Source organism: Onthophagus taurus, chromosome 1, assembly GCF_036711975.1.
Source record: "Onthophagus taurus isolate NC chromosome 1, IU_Otau_3.0, whole genome shotgun sequence".
In the NCBI taxonomy this organism is placed as follows: Eukaryota; Metazoa; Arthropoda; class Insecta; order Coleoptera; family Scarabaeidae; genus Onthophagus; species Onthophagus taurus.
Window position 1 is genome coordinate 12,206,550 of NC_091966.1, and position 18,476 is coordinate 12,225,025.

The 18,476-nt window shown below is 31.9% G+C and overlaps 2 protein-coding genes across 3 annotated transcripts in view; both read left to right on the top strand.

Annotated features, from left to right (window-relative positions):
- LOC111416530 (pleckstrin homology-like domain family B member 1) overlaps positions 1-4,934 on the top strand; it is a 60,601-nt gene extending 55,667 nt beyond the window's left edge. For both annotated transcript variants that reach the window (XM_071196999.1, XM_071197002.1), the window contains 2 exons: positions 4,202-4,382; positions 4,446-4,934. In XM_071196999.1, the coding sequence (XP_071053100.1) occupies positions 4,202-4,382; positions 4,446-4,822 (558 nt within the window). In that variant the 3' untranslated portion in view covers positions 4,823-4,934. The remainder of the gene's footprint in view (positions 1-4,201; positions 4,383-4,445) is intronic.
- A 524-nt stretch (positions 4,935-5,458) lies between these two features.
- Positions 5,459-14,606, top strand: LOC111416531 (translation elongation factor EF-1alpha (GTPase) HBS1). The gene is made up of 8 exons (XM_023048580.2): positions 5,459-5,677; positions 5,743-5,915; positions 5,969-6,167; positions 12,425-12,777; positions 12,836-12,994; positions 13,047-13,520; positions 13,579-13,884; positions 14,182-14,606. The coding sequence occupies exons 1-8, from the start codon at positions 5,635-5,637 to the stop codon at positions 14,437-14,439; spliced, it is 1,965 nt and encodes a 654-aa protein (XP_022904348.2). The 5' UTR covers positions 5,459-5,634; the 3' UTR covers positions 14,440-14,606.
- Positions 14,607-18,476: the final 3,870 nt, after the last annotated feature.

The following is an 18,476-nucleotide window of genomic DNA, read 5'->3' on the forward strand; positions in this document are numbered from 1 at the left end:
AAAGTGTACTGCACTTTTCTTTTCATCTTCCACTGTAAGGATAGACTGTAAGACAGTTTCAATAAGTTTGAAGAAGCAGAAGAAGATCAGCTTTCACAAAAAGTACCACTTTTCGGTGTTATAGGAATTAAAACGCCGTAATAGATGGTTATACGCAACTATCCAAAATAAGAGAGGTACTGGCTTGCAAAATAAAACAAATTTTTAGTTCAAAATATAAAAATGAACACGTTTTACGATTGTCTGGTATCAGTCTGAATTTAGAACTTTCGACAAATATATTTGGATTTATAATATTGTTATTTCATATTTGAGATGCACAAATTTCCCAACATAAGCGACAAGTTTATAGCAGTCTGTATCCAGTTTAAATATTTCCAAAAAGCTTAAAATTTTGGTTAAATAGAAAAGTGTTACGACTTATCATCTATAGATACTGCATTAAGCGCTTTGTCATAGACTCTGTATATAGAATTTGTCGAATACTGTAGTAGGACCTTGGTAGATAATAATGTCGTTTAGGATATCTGACAAGTTTCAGAAAACATAGAGCTTTTGCTGCGATATGGCCACGATAATACTTTTCTATATGTTTAACGTTCACGTATCCTTTAAATGGAATCATTTGCTGGTCACAGAAAGATGTTTCGAGATATAGCTGAGAAAATTTCGATTTTATGATATCAAAAGGCGGACGTTTTAAAAATCGTATTTGAAATATGAAACGCTGAAAAATAAATTTAGTACTGGCCTTTTAAATTTTATTTAGATATTTGGGATTTTTAACGCATTTTCAGCACTTAACGTCGCCTGGCGCTTTATATAGACGCATCTTAGCGATAAACAATAGCCGGAGAACTCCCAGCGTTGTTCGCACCGTATTAAGCTGTTCGCACAATGTTTTCTGTATGCAGTTCAGTTTGTTAATATTTACGTAATTAAGTTTGTTATGATTGAAAATAAAGTGGAGATTTTGAGTGGACTCGAGAAGGGTGGATCTCACCTTGCAAAAATGTACAAAGTGAGAAAGGCTCGAATATCGGACATCGAAAAAAGAAAAAAACCGACATTCTGAATTTTATATCTAAGCTACATTCAGATGATTGACCCAAATGAAGGAAAACAACAAGGGTCGCAAGAGGCAAGTCGGTAGTTTAGGCAAATCCATAAACAATTATGAACAACTAAGCGATCCTGCTGACTTTAAAGCATAGAAAGACATGGGATAATTTATCTGTTAAGATCAAATTTTTGAATTTTATGCAATAAGTGTCAAATAGTGGAGACGACGAAATCGGGAAAAATTGGAAAACTCTGCCTCAAAAATCCTAAGCTTGCTGCAGATTCCCAAAAACCATAATGGATGACTTATTCGGATTAATATTTAGGCACAGTTTGGAAGCACGATGAATCAATTTGTCTAAATCATAATTAATATAGAATTAATATAAATTCTTTTATTTTTTATAATATAATTATAATAGAATGATGGAAAGGTCATGTGGTCATCGGATATTACTCCATTTTTTTTTCTGGCCAGGCAACAATTACATTATTATAATTTTTGAATAGCCCATTTAGTTCTGAACCGTTTTTGTCTCTTATAAGATTTCGATTACATAAGTGGTTAAGCCAGAAAAAAGGTATATTTTTAAATATCTGCAAGCCTTGTTTACGTCATTGCAATTACAAAACCTCATCGTAGTTGGCACTGATTTCAACTAATTACAATTTATGTTTAACATGAGTACAATAATTGATCAAAAGCGTGGGAGTTCAATGATCCTAAAAGCATACAGTGTTAAGAAAAAACATAGTTGTATTTAATTGTTTCAGTACTAGAAAGAAAAACTTTTAATCAATTCTAAGAAACAAAAGGTAACAATAAACACAACAAATACAATCACAATAAGTAGGAAATATTTACAAAAAATATTCAAAATGACCACCGTTTTTCAAAATACATAAATTTACTCGTCGTAAAAAGTTAAATTGCACTCTGTCCATTGTTTCGCGATTATTTAATGTATTAAATGCTAAGAACATTTTTCTGCGTAATTCCACTTCACTATCAATTGTAGAGTATAATCACACGGTGTAAGGTCTGGTGATCTTGCTGGCCATTTTATTGGGGCATCAGTTCCCCTCCAATCCATCGACCAGGATATTGTTGGATTTGAATTGATGCTGATGATGGACTGCTGTGGTCATATGCGGACTTTCTTCAGCATAAACATGATCGTTACGCATGTTAGTGATACCAGATCTGGTAAACGTTGCCTCATCAGTCATCTGTGAATAAAATCCTTCTACTAAAATGTGAGTCGTGGATTCTTTCGTTTTGGATAAGTTAGCAGAAAATCAAACGCATTTCGTGATCCATGGGTAAAAGCTCTTGCACTTTTTGAAGGTGGTATGGTACACCTTTAGAGACTTCTAGTTGATTTCCTAAGCGCCTCGTACTAATTTTAGGGTCTTCTGCCACTCTTTCAAGAACCCTTTCTTCCAACTCTACAGTTCGTCTTGTACGTTGACATCCACGGTCTGTGTGTTTCTGCTTCAAGCTACCTGTTTCCTCGAGACGTCTTATAATATTTCCAAACGTTTGGTGATTTTGCACTCGAAACTTTTCCCTATAGACTCGAACGCTTTTGCAACCATTAAATTGATATTGGCTAAATACGACTACGTTTTTTCCTAACACCGTATGCTTTGAGGATCATTGAATTCCCACGCTTTTGATCAATTAATGATATTGTATTCACGTTAAACATAAATTGCAATTTATGCAACTTTTGTAACTGCAATGACGTAAACAAGGCTTGCAGATATTTAAAAATACTTTTTTTCTGGCTTAACCACTTATGTAATCAAAATCTTATAAGAGACAAAAACGGTTTAGAACTAAATGAGCTATTCAAAAATTTCGCCTGGTCAAAAAAAATATGGAGTAATATTCGGTGAACACATGACATTTCCAACATTCCTGTGTTACTAAAAATATATAGAAAACCGTAAAAACACGTTAATTGAACCTAGGAACTCACTTCTGAAAAATGTGTCAATTGATTTACGCGTTTTCGAGTTATAAAAAATAAAAGAATTTTTTTTGCTAACTTTGAAGTCCTCCAGCGGCGAAACGAAGCAACTTTGGATATAGATAACTTAACTTAAATCGACCTATTTTGAGCCAAGGAATCTGTGGTCTTCTGTTGTACACGAATTTCGGAGACACCTGTAATTCTGAGAAATATGCACTTGAGTAGGATCAAAGGAAAAATGAGGGTGAGCGTCATCAGAATACATATGCATATCGCAGAGATGCAACATACCAAAAAGATTACTAGTATAAATTAAGTAGCGAATTGGACCTAACACAGATCTTTGAGGAATGCCAGACAACACCACAGCCTCATCAGACCAATTACCATTAAAAGAAACTCTCTACAGGAACTGGAAGAACTATATAACCAGCCAGATATAGTAAAAGTAATAAAGTTAGAAAGATTGTCATGGGCCAGCCATGTTAGGAGAGAAGACAAACGTGTCATCAAGTTGGTGTGAGAGGAATCCCAAAAGGAAAGGTGGCCGCTGAGAAGACTGAGGATGCGGTAGAGAGAAGTCAAAAGAGAAGCAAAATTTAGCGTCTGATACTTCTAGTAACGATGGTGTTCATATCATTACTTCTAGTAATGAGTGTTCATTATTCTACCTCATCTGCTGTATGGATTTACTTTATTATTTATGAAACTAAGTCTTAAGCGGGTTCTTAGCGCACCTTTTTTAATTGAATTTTATTTATTATTTGTATCCGTTTGCCTTTAACATTCTTTTCTGCACATTTCAATTAAATTTTGTATTTAACTATGTTTATTTTAGAAGCTTTAAGATATATGAAAAAAAATTATAATTTACCGTGTTGGTACATTTCAATATTAAATTAACAGACCAAAACGCACGTTATTCATAAATTATCATTATGTTGGCGAACTGGAGACACTTAAACTCAATTTGAGCAACGTGCCAACATCTACATATCATCCCACATTACACATTAAAAATGAAATTATTGCATACATCCATTTGTTACAATCAAGTCACATTAGTGTAGGTACTCTACCAGATGATGAAATTAACCTTTTTATATTGAGTATCTTGAAACGCAAAAAGACTTTCAAATAATTTTTTGTTTTGATTACAGCTCCGAGGAAAACCCGAAGGAATTGAATCACCTCGACCTTTATCAGAAACCAGTGACGTAAGTGTCGAAGTCGGTGCTTTAACAAAGAAACGAAACCGACCTGATAAACATCGACCTCTAACGAGATATTTACCAATAAGAAGTGCCGAATTAGACTTAAAGGTTCATATTGAATCAGCAGGTAATTATTTCATTATTATCTTACGTTTCATATAAATAAATTTTTTTTTTAATGTTTTTATAGGTCATCAAGTCGTTTTATGTCCACACGTAACGATAAACACTTGGTCTTGTCGCGGTTTCTTGCATAAGAAAGGTTCCAAATTGAACGGATGGTCACGAAGATGGTTCGTTTTCGATCGAAACAAGAGGACCTTGGTTTATTACTCCGATAAAAGTGAGAAGAAAGCTCGCGGTGGTGCCTATTTCCAAGCGATTGAAGAAGTTTATTTGGATCATTCGAATTCGATTAAATCGCCTAACCCTCAACTAACGTTTATTGTTAAAACACACGAAAGATGTTATTACTTAATGGCACCATCACCAGAAGCTATGAGAATATGGATTGACGTTATTTTTACTGGTGCTGAAGGCTATCAGGAATTTGAACATGGTACTTGAAATGGTGTATCAACAAAGAGGTTCTGATGATATGTTTTATTTTTATTATTATTTTTTTAACTTGAAACACGTTTGTGTTTTTTATTAATGTGTTAAAATGTAGATGAGTGGGAAAGAATCTTTTGTGCTGTAATTCGTAGTGTTTAAGTTTTATTAATAAGGATACAAATTTAATGTAAACTGCTACTTATTATTAGAATTTTTTATTAGCAGAATATGATCTTAGTGCCTTCATTAAGAAGACTGCATTTGATAACTTTGATAAAAATGAATTAATAAGATTGTATCTTTAGGATAAGCATAATCGTACATATATTTTTATAACGTATTTCATTAACGTTATTATTAAGACTGTTTATCATGAATTACATAAATAAATTATGTATTTTAAATGCATTTGTTTTTATTCATCATAATAATAATAATTATATCCTTTATCGATTTGATTTGATTGAAAACAGCGCCATCTATTATCAAAGAATAATAAAATTTTATCCAATATTACTATTTCTTATTACAAAATAGTTAAACAATATTAATCATTCAAAAACAATTATTATAACAATATTAATGTAATATAAAATTAAAATCTTGGCGAAAACGCCAAAATTTACAATTTCATTTTTAGCAACTTTTATTACCAAGGTTGGCAACACTACAAAATGTCAAATATTATTTACTAGTAAATATCAAAAAACTCATAAACGTCACGTTGCGTCCACTTAAATATATTTTTGCTTTTTTACTTTACATGATTTAATAAAAAAGAACAGGTTAATTACCTATAAACGTTAGTGAGACAAGATTCAATCATGGCAAGACACCGTAACATACGATCAATGAACTTTTCCGATGGTATTAAATAATCTCATTTTTGCAATAACAATAATAAATTTGCATATGTTCGATTTATTTTTAAGAATGTGACGCTTACGATGATGTTTACGGTCATTCCGTTGAAGAAGATTTTTGTATGTCTCCAAGTGATGCTGCTTTTATTTATGATAGGGAAGGTAGCCGAAATCAACAAAGAATTGGGCAATTTTTTACTGATAATATAAGAGAAGAAGATGAAAGTGATGTACTGGATGAGGTCTGTATTTATTATCAAAAATGATCAATTCATTAATGTCCTTGTTTAATTAGTATAATCTTTCTGAAGCTGATAAAATAAAACTAAATGATGCTCTTAAAGAATTAAAAGAAACTTTGGGAAGTTCAGCAACAAAAAAAGAAATGGCACAAACTTTATTAGATACTAACTTTGATGTTAGTAAAGCAGCAAATATTTTATTAGATAAAGGACCCTGCATACAAATTAAACCAATCGAAAAAAAGGAAAAAGGTGAATATTTGTTTAAATAAATTATTTTTAACTAACTTTTTTTCTCTTTGTTTATGGATCTTTTTCGTTGGATGCTGTTATATAAGGTAAGATGATAATTTAAAATTCCATATTCCAAAATTAAGCAAATTCAATACTAAAGTTGTTAATTTCAACAAACCCCTAAATCCAAACTTTTTAAATTCACCTTTTACAATACATAAAACCAACAGTGATTCAAAAGGATTTAATTCTTTAACCGATTTGAGTAATAATCATTTAAAAAATATTGTTGGGTCACTTGAAACGTCTGAAAAAACTGAAAAACTTGAAACAGAAACAAATAATTATGTAACTAAAAATTTAGCGCGTAATTTCTCAGATTTAAACATTTCGAAAAATGATAAATTTAGTCAAGAACCTGAAAATAACGTAATTGATCTCACTTTAGCTGTAAAAAATAGTACGGGTTCTATAAAAACTAAAACGCGGTCCAATTCGACTGAGGATTTTGATATGCCTTTTGTAGAATGTGATTCATCTGAACCAAAAGGTCCAGTTTATCCATGTTCACTAACGATTGAGTTTATCATTAATAAACATTTTAATAATGCAAAAAAGGCCTCGGTTTTCGGAAAAATCCTTTGCAAAAATTACCGTAAAAAATCAACACCAATTGTTAAACATCGAACTTGTTATAATTCAAAAGTGATTATGTACGATTTTAAGACACCTTCGCCAGATGATGTTATATCGCAGTACCTAAAACGGTGATAAAAACTTTCAGTTTTGAACAAATTAATTTAGTCATTGTGTCCATTTCAAAGTACAACGTATATTCTAAATAATTCTTTTATTTTTCTTTTTTGTTTTTAATTTTGGATGTGTGTGTTATTATGACGAAATTGTACAAAATAATTAAGAAATTGATATTAATTAGTTCTTATATTTTGGTGTTAGGAGTTAGTTGTAAGTGTTTGTGAGTGGTTTTAGTAAATTTGAGCAATAAATCTTCTTGATATTTTTTATAAATAAAGAATTGTGTACTAGATGATATTAGCTTGAAATCTTTACTTATATATTATTTATTTTTATTTTTTTGATATTGAAAAAGTTTTATTTCAAGATATTCTTGAAAAAGTAATTTTATATAAACTTGTTTAGAAATATTTCATTAAATATTGGGATCCTATATTGACTAACAGTTTATGCGAATATTTTTAGCAATAGAAGTTCTTTTTGTATGCAATTACATTGTGTATTGTGTGGTATATCGTCTTCTTTAACCTTTATAAGGCAAAGATCAATTTTTACAGTAAGGTAAACTAAACAGGGGATTTTAATGTTTAGTCTTATTACGTTTAGTGTTATCAGTAATATTTCGAATTTCTCTCACAAAATAAGTAAATCGCTGACTCAGAACTCTTCTTGTTGACGTTGATTACTTATTGGAGATGAATAGGCAGAACGGTTTAGATTAATAACATTTGAAATCGTGTGCTTCACTCCATGGCCGATTATATCTTTCATTTGCAAGAAAGTAGATAGTAGCACTCGAACTAGATTGTTAAGGGGGGAAATACATTTAGATCCTTCAAAAAACTGAAACATTTTTAAATATCCTCTAAAATATTAAACGAAATTCGAAGTACTAAGACCTTCATATAACGAAATTGGAGGTTTCAAAGAAAAAAATTCGTTATACAGGTGTTTTAAAACAACGTTTAAATATTTATAGGGGTAGTGCTACAGTAGAAAACAAGTCGAAAAGTGTGAATCAACATGTTCAAATTTTTTGGGACTCTACGTTTTTTCTTTTAAACTGTAACTACTACAGATTTGATAACTGGCAAATTGATACAATATGAAACTGTCTCTTTTTGAGAGTAGTATGATGTTTCCATTACTTCCAGTTAGTATAAGTTATTCCATTATAAAAGTTTTGCCATTATTTACCAAAATTTGGCCATTACAAGGAGTAGGCTTTGCCTTACGTACAATCTGCTAACATACATTAATTTGACGTTTCGTTCAAATTACGAAATAACCAAACTCCAGTAATTTGATTTTGCGAAACCTCAAGTGAAATCGTTTTCAATGGTCTTGTATTCAAATGCTGAAATGAGCGATATGGTGTTTATGTACGACCGTGCCAATGGAAATAGTTTCAGAGCACATCGTTTCTATGGTGAAACATTTCCCAATCGCCGGCTAACAGGGTTGCCAGACAATTCGTGAAAACTACGGGCTACTTGAAAGAGTTCGGGCTTCCTTTTAACGTGGAATGAGAAACTGTATTGATGTTGCAGGTCGACATTTTGATGATTCAGTAAAAAGCTTCGTTTTGATTAGTATTAGTATTACGTTGTGTCAATTCAATTTTTCTAATAATTTATTTTTAAAAATGTTTTCAAGGGTCAAATATGCGCTATAAAAATGCCAATGACTTAAAGGGTTTAGAAAGGGCAGCGAGGAGACGGAGGGAGGCAAGGAGAGGCTGGTTAAAAGAATAATAATGATAAATTATAGTAATTGTATAAGGATTGGTATAAATTATTACTAAATTATTGTTTGAATTTATTTCAAGAAATCAGTACCAATTAAAGTTAGAGTAATATCACAATGTGTAATTTTTGCTACAATATACTACCATGTATTTTTGTAAGTTCTCTAGAGCAAACTTGTGACGTTTGTCCCCTAATATTAATTTATAAGCCGAAAATGACCTTTCTACGTCTACTGAAGTCATTGGACAGAATTTAAAATATGGCGTCATCTCTGAAGTTATCTCTTGCGGCAGGCTTTGACCCGTGCCATTTATAAATGAATTAATTTTCTTGATTTCTTCGATGCTTGGGTTTTTATGTAGTACAGCATTTAATTTACCACGCACATTTTCCGATAGTGATATAGGAAGGGCATTTACCTGTTTGACAATTTTGTCTAATATTTCTATAGACTTGAACAGAGGAAGGTTTCGAGTTTCCAATTTTTCTATGGCGTCGGGTATGTTGCTAAAATAAGTTGTAATTAGAGCTATATTTTGTTTCATGGAAGCGTCTTCAAATGCTAACTGACTTGAATAAATTGCTGTGAACTCTGAACAAGTAAATTGACCAACTACCTGTTTTATAACTGCCTTCAACTAAGTACCCCATCGCGTCATTACAGGTTCGGGAGGTAGTGCTAGATTTGGCAGTTGCTCTTCGTAAGCTTGTATACGCAATGGTGCTTTTAAAAACACTTTCTTTGTCGATGAAATCAATTTATTAACATTCGGAAACTCTTTCCTAACTTTTTCTGCAAATCGGAGGAGTTCATGTGCTAAATAGGTGACAAGTATTAACTTTGGATAAAACACTTGTAGAGATTGTCCAGCTTTTACCATATATGGAGCAGCGTCAGAAACAAAAACACATATTTTTCATTAATAGAAGAATCGGGAAACAAGTGGGGAGTAGACGGCTCGTTGGATAATTTCCCTATAATCAAATTCGCTATATACCGTCCACACGAATCTGCCGTTTCATTAGCTGATATCCAGAGCAAATTGTTTACAAGATCGGTACGGATTTCATTTAACACATCTTCATAGATTACTGACAGGTAGTTTTTTCGAATCGTAGATTCTTCAAGGACTGTCGGGAATTGTCTTTAAATTCTTTTTCACCGGCGGCATCGTCGAAATAAAAACAACACTTCCGTAGATACACAAATATAGCGGTTAACTGAATGCGCATGACACAAATTGTAGAAATCGCATTGTCTTATCTCTGTCGTATCGGTAAATATCAAAATTCCTAAAGACTTCAAAGGCGATCAACTACACTATCGACTGTCTGTGCATTTCAATATGAAGCTCAAGTGCATATCTACTTATCAACTTCGTCTGTCCCTCGCTATCCAGCTTCACTTTTGCTTTATAGTTATGCACCTGTAATATGGTTCCTGCATCTGCTATCCCGTCAGCGATCACTTGGTCTTCCCACTGGTCGTCTGCCTTCAGATGCAAGATTCAAGTTACTTCAGATACACTGTTTTGGTCACTCTTGAAACTTCCATTTTTTCTATATGACCCACCCATTTGAGTCTTTGCAGTTTTATATTATGTTGTAACGCTAGCTTCCTTAAACAGATTGTATATCTCATGGTTGTATCGTATTCTCCATTGTTCGTCTTCTTTAACTGGACCGTAGATTTTACGCAGAATATTTCGAAAGCATCTAAGTTTGATTCGGCCTTTTGTGACAGCGTCCAAACTTCATTACCATAGCAGTATCTTTGTTTTTCTATGGACGTTTCCAGACTTGAAAATGTTGCACAGGGCGTAATACGTCTTATTTGCGCTGGTAATTTTGCGTGTTTCTTTTATTTCGTCCCGGTTATTGGGTGTAGTGGTGCCAAGATATACAAAGTCACTTACGACCTCAAAATTCCGATCCCCAAACGTTAGATTTTACCTTCTCGTTCTGTTACTTCTCGATTATATGAGCACCTTTGTCTTGTTTTCGTTAATCTTCAGGCCCACCATTCCTGCTGCTCTCTCCAGCTCTGTGAAGGTTTCCTTCATGACGTTCACATTCCTTCCTATTATGTTAATATCGTCCGCATATCCTACTAGTTGCTTCGACTTCTGTAATAGTGATGAGTTGATATCGACTGTCGTTTTTCTTACTGCATGTTCCAGCGCCCGGTTGAATAGCACTGGCGCTAATTCATCTCCTTGTTTCAGACCCTGGATTATCTCGAAAGCTTCAGTTAGTCTTCCTTGTATTTTAACTCTACCTGCGACTTCATTTATAGTTAGGCGCATTAATCTCACCAGTTTTGGTGGGATGTTGAAGTGCTGCATGATACTGAGAAGTTTTTCTCAGAAGACTATCATCAAAGGTTAGTTCAGTTTACAGCCAAGGAATGTTAGGGAAGGTTAGTTTTGTTTACAAATGCCAATCAACCCAAGAAAGAATGTTAGATTAGGTTAGTTTTCGTTTGGAATGTCAATTATACCGTGAAGGAATGTTGAGTAAGGTTAGTTTTATTTTGTAATGTCAATCTTCGTAACAATTTAATATACGTCGATGAAACGAATGAACACCGAATTATTCGGCAAGAGTGACGTAATGAATTGCTGTTCATAAAAGCTCAGAAAGCACGGAAAAAACAGCTGCCCATGGGTAATTTCATTTTATGAAGAAAAAGAAGATTTATTTTCTAAAACTTTGTATTTTCTTTAATTATCGACGTGTTTCGCCTTATGACGATATCTCGATCCGTATTCGTATGACGCGTACTGTATATATTATATTTTAGTGAAATCTGAAGTGGTACACTTTACATAAACACAAATTTGTGATTGTGACTTTAAATAGTGATAAATCAAAAAAAAATGTAATGACATCTGCTAGTCTTCCTAGCACGTTGAATTCCACCAGCAGCATCTAGCCTTGACCTACAATACGTATAATTAAAAGGCAGGGTGGTTCAATTATTCACTTTATATGATGAACTTGGAAAAATCACTAGCCTTTTTACAATACGTAGTCTTCTAAAGATTTGGTCTTCTTTTGGCAGTGTTTAGTCTTATGTATTAAGCATTTTGCTAGCAGCCCGTAGTTTTGTGCCAGCATTTTATATAAAGAACCTCTAGTCTTTCATTGGTGGTATCTAGTTATCTATAAGTAGTATCTAATATTAAATTAGCAGTTTCTAGCTTTCTGCAAGCATCATATCAAATCTTCTATCAGCAGTTCAAGATGCCACAAATTAAGGAAGATATCTAAGTATTTCTTTACCCTAAAATTTCTTTTAGAAACATATTTTTAACATTCACAATATTACTTGGAAAGAAATTGGAATGTTTTTAGCGCATTCACATGTTCAAGAGTTCTTGCAGTCTGAGATCATCCAGAATGTTTTCAATACTGGTCCTCTAGCTTGGAAGTTGTTGACCCGTAGTAAAATCGTGTTTCAAACAAGTTCGGTGTTACGTGATTCAAGACTGAAGTGCACTCGATAAGGTCTTTATATAGCAGTTATAAGTTCAGTGCTTTTAATAATCGCTTCAACAATGAAAGCACTATGCTCAAGTCCAGTTCATAATGACGATTGAAAATAGGATATTACCTCCTCACAGATGCAACCATTAATAATTTATTACTTACTTTTGGAGTACCCTTTTAATATGATATAATGACCTATGGATAAAAGTTCATAATTTACAAACTGGCGCGTTGTCTTGGTGTCTTAGTTTTTTTTTTAACACATTTTATCTACTTTAGCAATAGAACCAACAACAATTACAGTAATTGCATCAAGCGGAAAATCAACAAACGTAATAAAAGGCTTTGATATTCTCTCACCAAAGGATACATCTCGTTTAAATACATCTCGCCCTCAATCTCCAATATCCGGAAGAGGAACTCCAGTAAACGTTCCTCAGTCAACAACAACATCCGATTTTTCGGACGATTTAAAATCGCTTCGTGTAAAAGAAAGTAAAACCGGCGATCCCATGGCTCAGTACAAAAAAGAAAGAGAAGGAAACAAAGAAAATTTGTACATGGTTATTATTGGTCATGTCGATGCTGGAAAATCGACATTAATGGGACATTTATTGTGTAGTTTGGGACAAGTAAGAATTTTTTGGGTTAATGTGATGAAAAAATGATTTTTTGTGTATGGTTTTTAAGGTAAATCAAAAAACTATGCATAAATATGAACAAGAAAGTAAAAAGTTGGGGAAACAAAGCTTTATGTATGCTTGGGTTTTGGATGAAACTGGCGAAGAAAGAACTCGAGGGATTACTATGGATGTTGGGAGATCTCAATTTGAAACTAAAACAAAAATGGTTAGTTGTTTTTAACTATAAAATGCATTAAAATTTTTATGTAATTCTTTAGATAACACTTTTGGACGCACCTGGCCATAAAGATTTCATCCCAAATATGATATCGGGCGCCGGCCAAGCAGATGTAGCGCTTCTGGTAGTTGATGCCACAAGAGGCGAATTTGAAACGGGATTCGATTTTGGCGGTCAAACCCGCGAACACGCACTTTTAGTTCGTTCTTTGGGAGTATCTCAATTGGCAGTTGCCATAAACAAATTGGATACCGTTTCATGGTCGAAAATGCGTTTCGACGAAATCCAAGTGAAGCTAAAAACATTTTTAAAACAAGCAGGATTTAGAGAAAGCGACGTTACGTTCGTACCATGCAGCGGTCTAACTGGACAAAATCTTATTGAAACTCCTACAGAAAACGAATTATTATCTTGGTATAAAGGACCCACACTAATTGAGGTTATAGATAATTTTAGATGTCCAGAAAGACCTATATCAAAACCGTTTAGATTCTCAGTTAATGATATGTTTAAAGTAAATCAAAAAATATTATTCGTTTTATGTTATAATTCATTGTTTGTTTTAATTGTAGGGTACTGGGGCAAATTTTTGTGTTTCAGGAAAAGTAGAAACGGGTGTTGTAAATGTAGGTGATCGCGTTTTAATTTGTCCCTGCAAAGAACTTGGTGTTGTTAAAGGATTATCAATTGAAGATTCTAGCAAACAAATTGCTTTCGCTGGTGATCAAGTGGCGATCACAATTTCAGGCGTTGAAATGCAAAATGTTTCGGTTGGATTTATTGTTTGCGATCCTTTAAATCCAACACCTGTATCAAGTAAATTTGAAGCTAGGATTGTTGTTTTTAATTTAATACATCCAATAACTAAAGGATTTTCAGTAAGTATACGATTTTAATGTACCTAAAGCACTTAATGTAATGCAAAACAGTTTTTGGGGATCAAAATAACAAGGAGTATGCATTAAAATACACGTGAAGGATATTATTTCTATATATCATTGCTCCTAAACTTAAACAATGCTATATTTGTAACAGTTTGTTGCAATGTATCATTTGATTGTTGAACTTATATTAAAATTTTGATATTGATATCCGAATTATGTCTTAATTCTTTCAACAATAATTTTTTTCATGTTATATTTTATAATTTTGTTACATTTTCATAATTTATTTAGGTAATTTTACATCATCAATCTTTAGTTGAACCAGCTGTGATAACTCGTTTAATAGCACAGTTGAATAAGAGTACTGGAGAGATACAGAAGAAACATCCAAGATTTATAAGTAATAATACAAGCGCAAGTGTTGAGATACAGACATCAAGGCCGATTGCTTTAGAATTGTATAGCGAATACAAAGAACTGGGCAGGATAATGATCAGGGTGAATGGAAAGACGATCGCTGCTGGTCTTATTACGAAAATTGTTAATTAAAATATAGACTCCTTTAATAAGTTTTTTTATTTTGTATATAATTAATAAATTAACTAAAAATGTAAATCAATAATGTAATAAAATTGGAGTTGCTGATGCGTTATTTTTTTGTTAAATTGTATGAAACATTTGGTTTGTTTTTAATAAAAAAAACATTGAGCTCCTTTTTTGTGTTTTTTATTTGTCTTTGAACATTTTATTTATTATCTCCTATTTTAATCATACTTGTTCCTTACATTACATTTCTTACAAAACTAACCATCATTATTAAGTAGTGTTTTTCAAAAAAAAAATGTACCTCTGCTAATGTAATAATTATTGACTTTTTGACAAACGTAAGAACAGTTAAAACGTCTTATTGAATTGTCACGTCCACATCATACCTATTTAGGTAGTAAATAGTGTTCGATAAATTAACAACCTAAAATTTACAAATTGTTTAACACCTCTATTACCGCGTTAACTCCCTAATTATCGCGGAGGTTATTCTTTCGACCGCAAAAGGGGATACATAAATAGCATACCAGCTGTTGAAGTTATAACTGCAAAATGGTTTTCCTGTTTCCACTAATTAAAGATATAATTAATTTCAATATAAGTTATGTTTTCATATTTACCATAGGAAATAATGTATCCAATAATATTAAACCAACTACACTGACAAATATTTGATACAATAATATTAATCAATAAATTTACTGCGAACGAGTTGTTATATTAATAAGAAATTTAACAAATGGTGAAAATTATTACAATATTTGGGCTGATGAATTGAATTTTGGATTAAGCCATAATGATAATATGGTGCTAGTTTTCGATAAAATTGGTTTCGTTTTGGATAACCAAAATATATCAAACCGGCTCCTAACTTTAGCATTTTAATATAAAGACTTATACAGAAATACCATTTGGAAGTAACATCACTGCAGTAATCTAAAATAAAGTGCTTTTTTGCGATTTTTTTATTACTAGAGGCTAAAATTTTAGGAGAATAATACACAAAATAATGCACAAAAAGTTTTTATATTACAAAAATAATACAAAATGGTTAGGCTGAAGTCAATCCCGCAAATCGTGTAAAATTGGAGAAGTTGTGCAGCGCACAGTGTAGGAGTCGCATATTAAATCTGAATAATAACATAAAAAATTGTCTTAATATACATACATAAGAATAACTACAGAAATTTGAAAACAAATTTGAAAATATTAGTTTTTGATCGATTTGTGAGCATTTGAAAAAAATCATTTGTTAATAAAAAAATCAGAAATCAACTTATCGAAAATCCTCTACGTACTCCCCTGTAGAATATAATTTTAAATATGTGGTAAAAAATTTAAATCGATTTTATGAAAATTGTTTGAGTTATGCTAGGTGCCGTTTTAAAAGCGTATTTAAAGTTCTGGTTATGAAAAAATTTTAAATTAACTGCAAACAATTTTTTATCATTAATCTGGACTTTTATACAAGGACCATAAAGCTGCGCTTCTCTGTTCTCAAATTTGTCAATTTCTTTCCTTACCAATGGTGAAGCGTGCCTCTATCCAGGGCTAAGATATTCGACACGTATTTTGTGCGACACACAAAATACTCGGGTATTTTCGAAGTACCCGGGTATTTTGAATGTAATTTAAAAATCCAATAAATTTAAATATAGTGGGGATATCATCATAGATATGTGCATTGAGAAATTGTAGAGTAAGTTATCAACCATTTTTCTTATGAAGAGCTACGATTCGATAGGTGCGTGTGTATTGTTACCAAATTTTAAATAGAGATGGTTGTCAGGTATGAAGGATCCACATTTAATCATTGGACTTAAAAAAGGACGACGTTGAAAGCTCGCCTGAGGAGGAAAATAACCTAGATGACTACTTTGATTTTAATGAAAGTGAAGTACAAAAAAACGTTAAGCAAACTAAACATTATGGACCAAAAGTTGAGTTAGAACTACTACGATGTTTAGATGATAAACGTACAAATTTAAACATTATTCATGAGTACCCAACATTAAAAAAACTGTTTCTAAAACACAATACCGCATTACCACCATCGGCACCTGTCGAAAGGTTATTCTCATTGGCCAACATGGTCCTAACTCCAAGACGCCAAGCGCTATCAGACGACAACTTTGAAATGTTAACATTATTGAATGCTAACCAACATTTATTAGACTTTAATTTATTATAATATAATATATCACGTAAATAGTAAAATATACAATGTAAGAAAATATTTTTTGAAGTATGTAGTACAACCCAATTATCATTTTTATTTACAAGTTATGTACAGAAACCATATAATGTATAAAGTTTTGCAACGTATCAACGCAATAATTAACGGTTTTTAACATTATCGTATCAGTAATATCAAAATGTTCAAAAGTCGATGTGATTCAAGATTCATACCCATACAGGTGGCAATAATACTATGTGCTGTTTATTACTACATTAGTTTACATGAACTTTTTTCATATTAGCCTGCCTAGATAAAGGTGGATATTAACATATTTATCGAAATAATTATGAAAAATCTTATATAATATCAGATAAGTTGATTATTAAAATAATCTAAAACGATGCTTGTGAAATGATAATGTATTAATTACATCAAACTTCTGTTGAATTCAAAATTTTCTAACCCAATTAAACCATACGAATATTAATTGACATTCCTAAAAATATAATTACCGTTGTATTGATTTATCTAATTTATTAATTGAAGTACTGACTTTTGCTAATGCTGTGAAGGACATTAATCCAAAAAAGGGTGTTTGAATAGTTAATGCGCGTTGACTTATAATAAGAAAGGTCATGATGTTCTTTTGAATCTTAATATCGGCTTCATACCAATTTAAATTATAAATGGCGTTCGTTAAATCGGCCCCCTAAAAATAAAAAAAAAACATAGCTTTTTGGCTAAAGTAAATAAAATTTTATAATTACAGCATTGGTAATCCGTTGTCCCGCCCAGTGACATATAAATATGCAAGAAAAGCAGCCACTACATATTACGATACAAGACATATCTTTCCGCTAAATAAAAATGTAAGTAATAAATGTTAACTTCTTTAATCTATTTTAACATTATTACCATAAGAAAAGCTGTACTTGATATTATTATACACATTGCACCAAGAAATCTTTGTGGTACAACAAGATTCCGTAAAAAACGACTTGCAAATAAAAATGCCCTATTAAAATTAAAATCATTATACATATAAAACAATAAAAATGTTATTAACGTACCGAAATAGATCCAGGTGATAAGACATTACATATTGAAATTTTAAACATATTTTTTCGTACGGTACAAACCTGATTTCATCAATAATAGATATAAGATTTTCAATGTGAATAACCAACAGTTCCAAAGTGTAACAGTACATCATTACAGCATACATGCAAAGATTTATTATTGCAGAGCAAGAATATATTTGAAACAGCGAAATAGGATGTCGTTGCCAAGGTGGCAATTTGAACGGAATATAATAATCAAGAATTCCAATCTGATTAGATCCAAGTTTAGGATAGTTAAACATTGCATCCCACCATAATAGAAAATTAATCAAAACTCCTGTATAACGACATATTTTTAAGATTGGTCTTGCCAGGCTGTCTAAGCGTTTTTGTCTTTCCGGACATCCATAGCATTTTAATTCAGATACCAAACCAATCATTTTGAATAATGCATGTCGTCTAAATATCAGTTGAGCACACCCAGACAGTAGCATTATTTGTATAAATAAGTATTGCAAATTAAAGAGATTATCGCGAAATTTAGTGTTGATATCTGTTAAAAGTAAGATTTAGTTCTAAATGTTAACATATTATACAAGCTTCGTCAATGAAACGAGATTTTTAATTTTTTTTTAATAGCTTGGATTCTAAACAAACGTCTAATTTACTTGTAAATAAGCCAGAGTCGGACAAAATTTTGTTATATGCCTATTTTGAGATATTTTATTTATTTTGGACATTCGCAATGTTGCCGCATTTATTGTTTTTCTGATATTATGAGTCATTTTGGATTTTTAAAT

What these genes read in the sequence shown, in the direction of transcription:
- LOC111416531 (XM_023048580.2), top strand. Translation starts at nt 5,635, where the DNA reads ATGGCAAGACACCGTAACATACGATCAATGAACTTTTCCGATG. An exon ending in TATTGTGTAGTTTGGGACAA is followed by an intron (nt 12,778 to 12,835) that starts GTAAGAATTTTT and finishes ATGGTTTTTAAG; the next exon opens with GTAAATCAAAAAACTATGCA. An exon ending in CAGTTAATGATATGTTTAAA is followed by an intron (nt 13,521 to 13,578) that starts GTAAATCAAAAA and finishes TTTTAATTGTAG; the next exon opens with GGTACTGGGGCAAATTTTTG.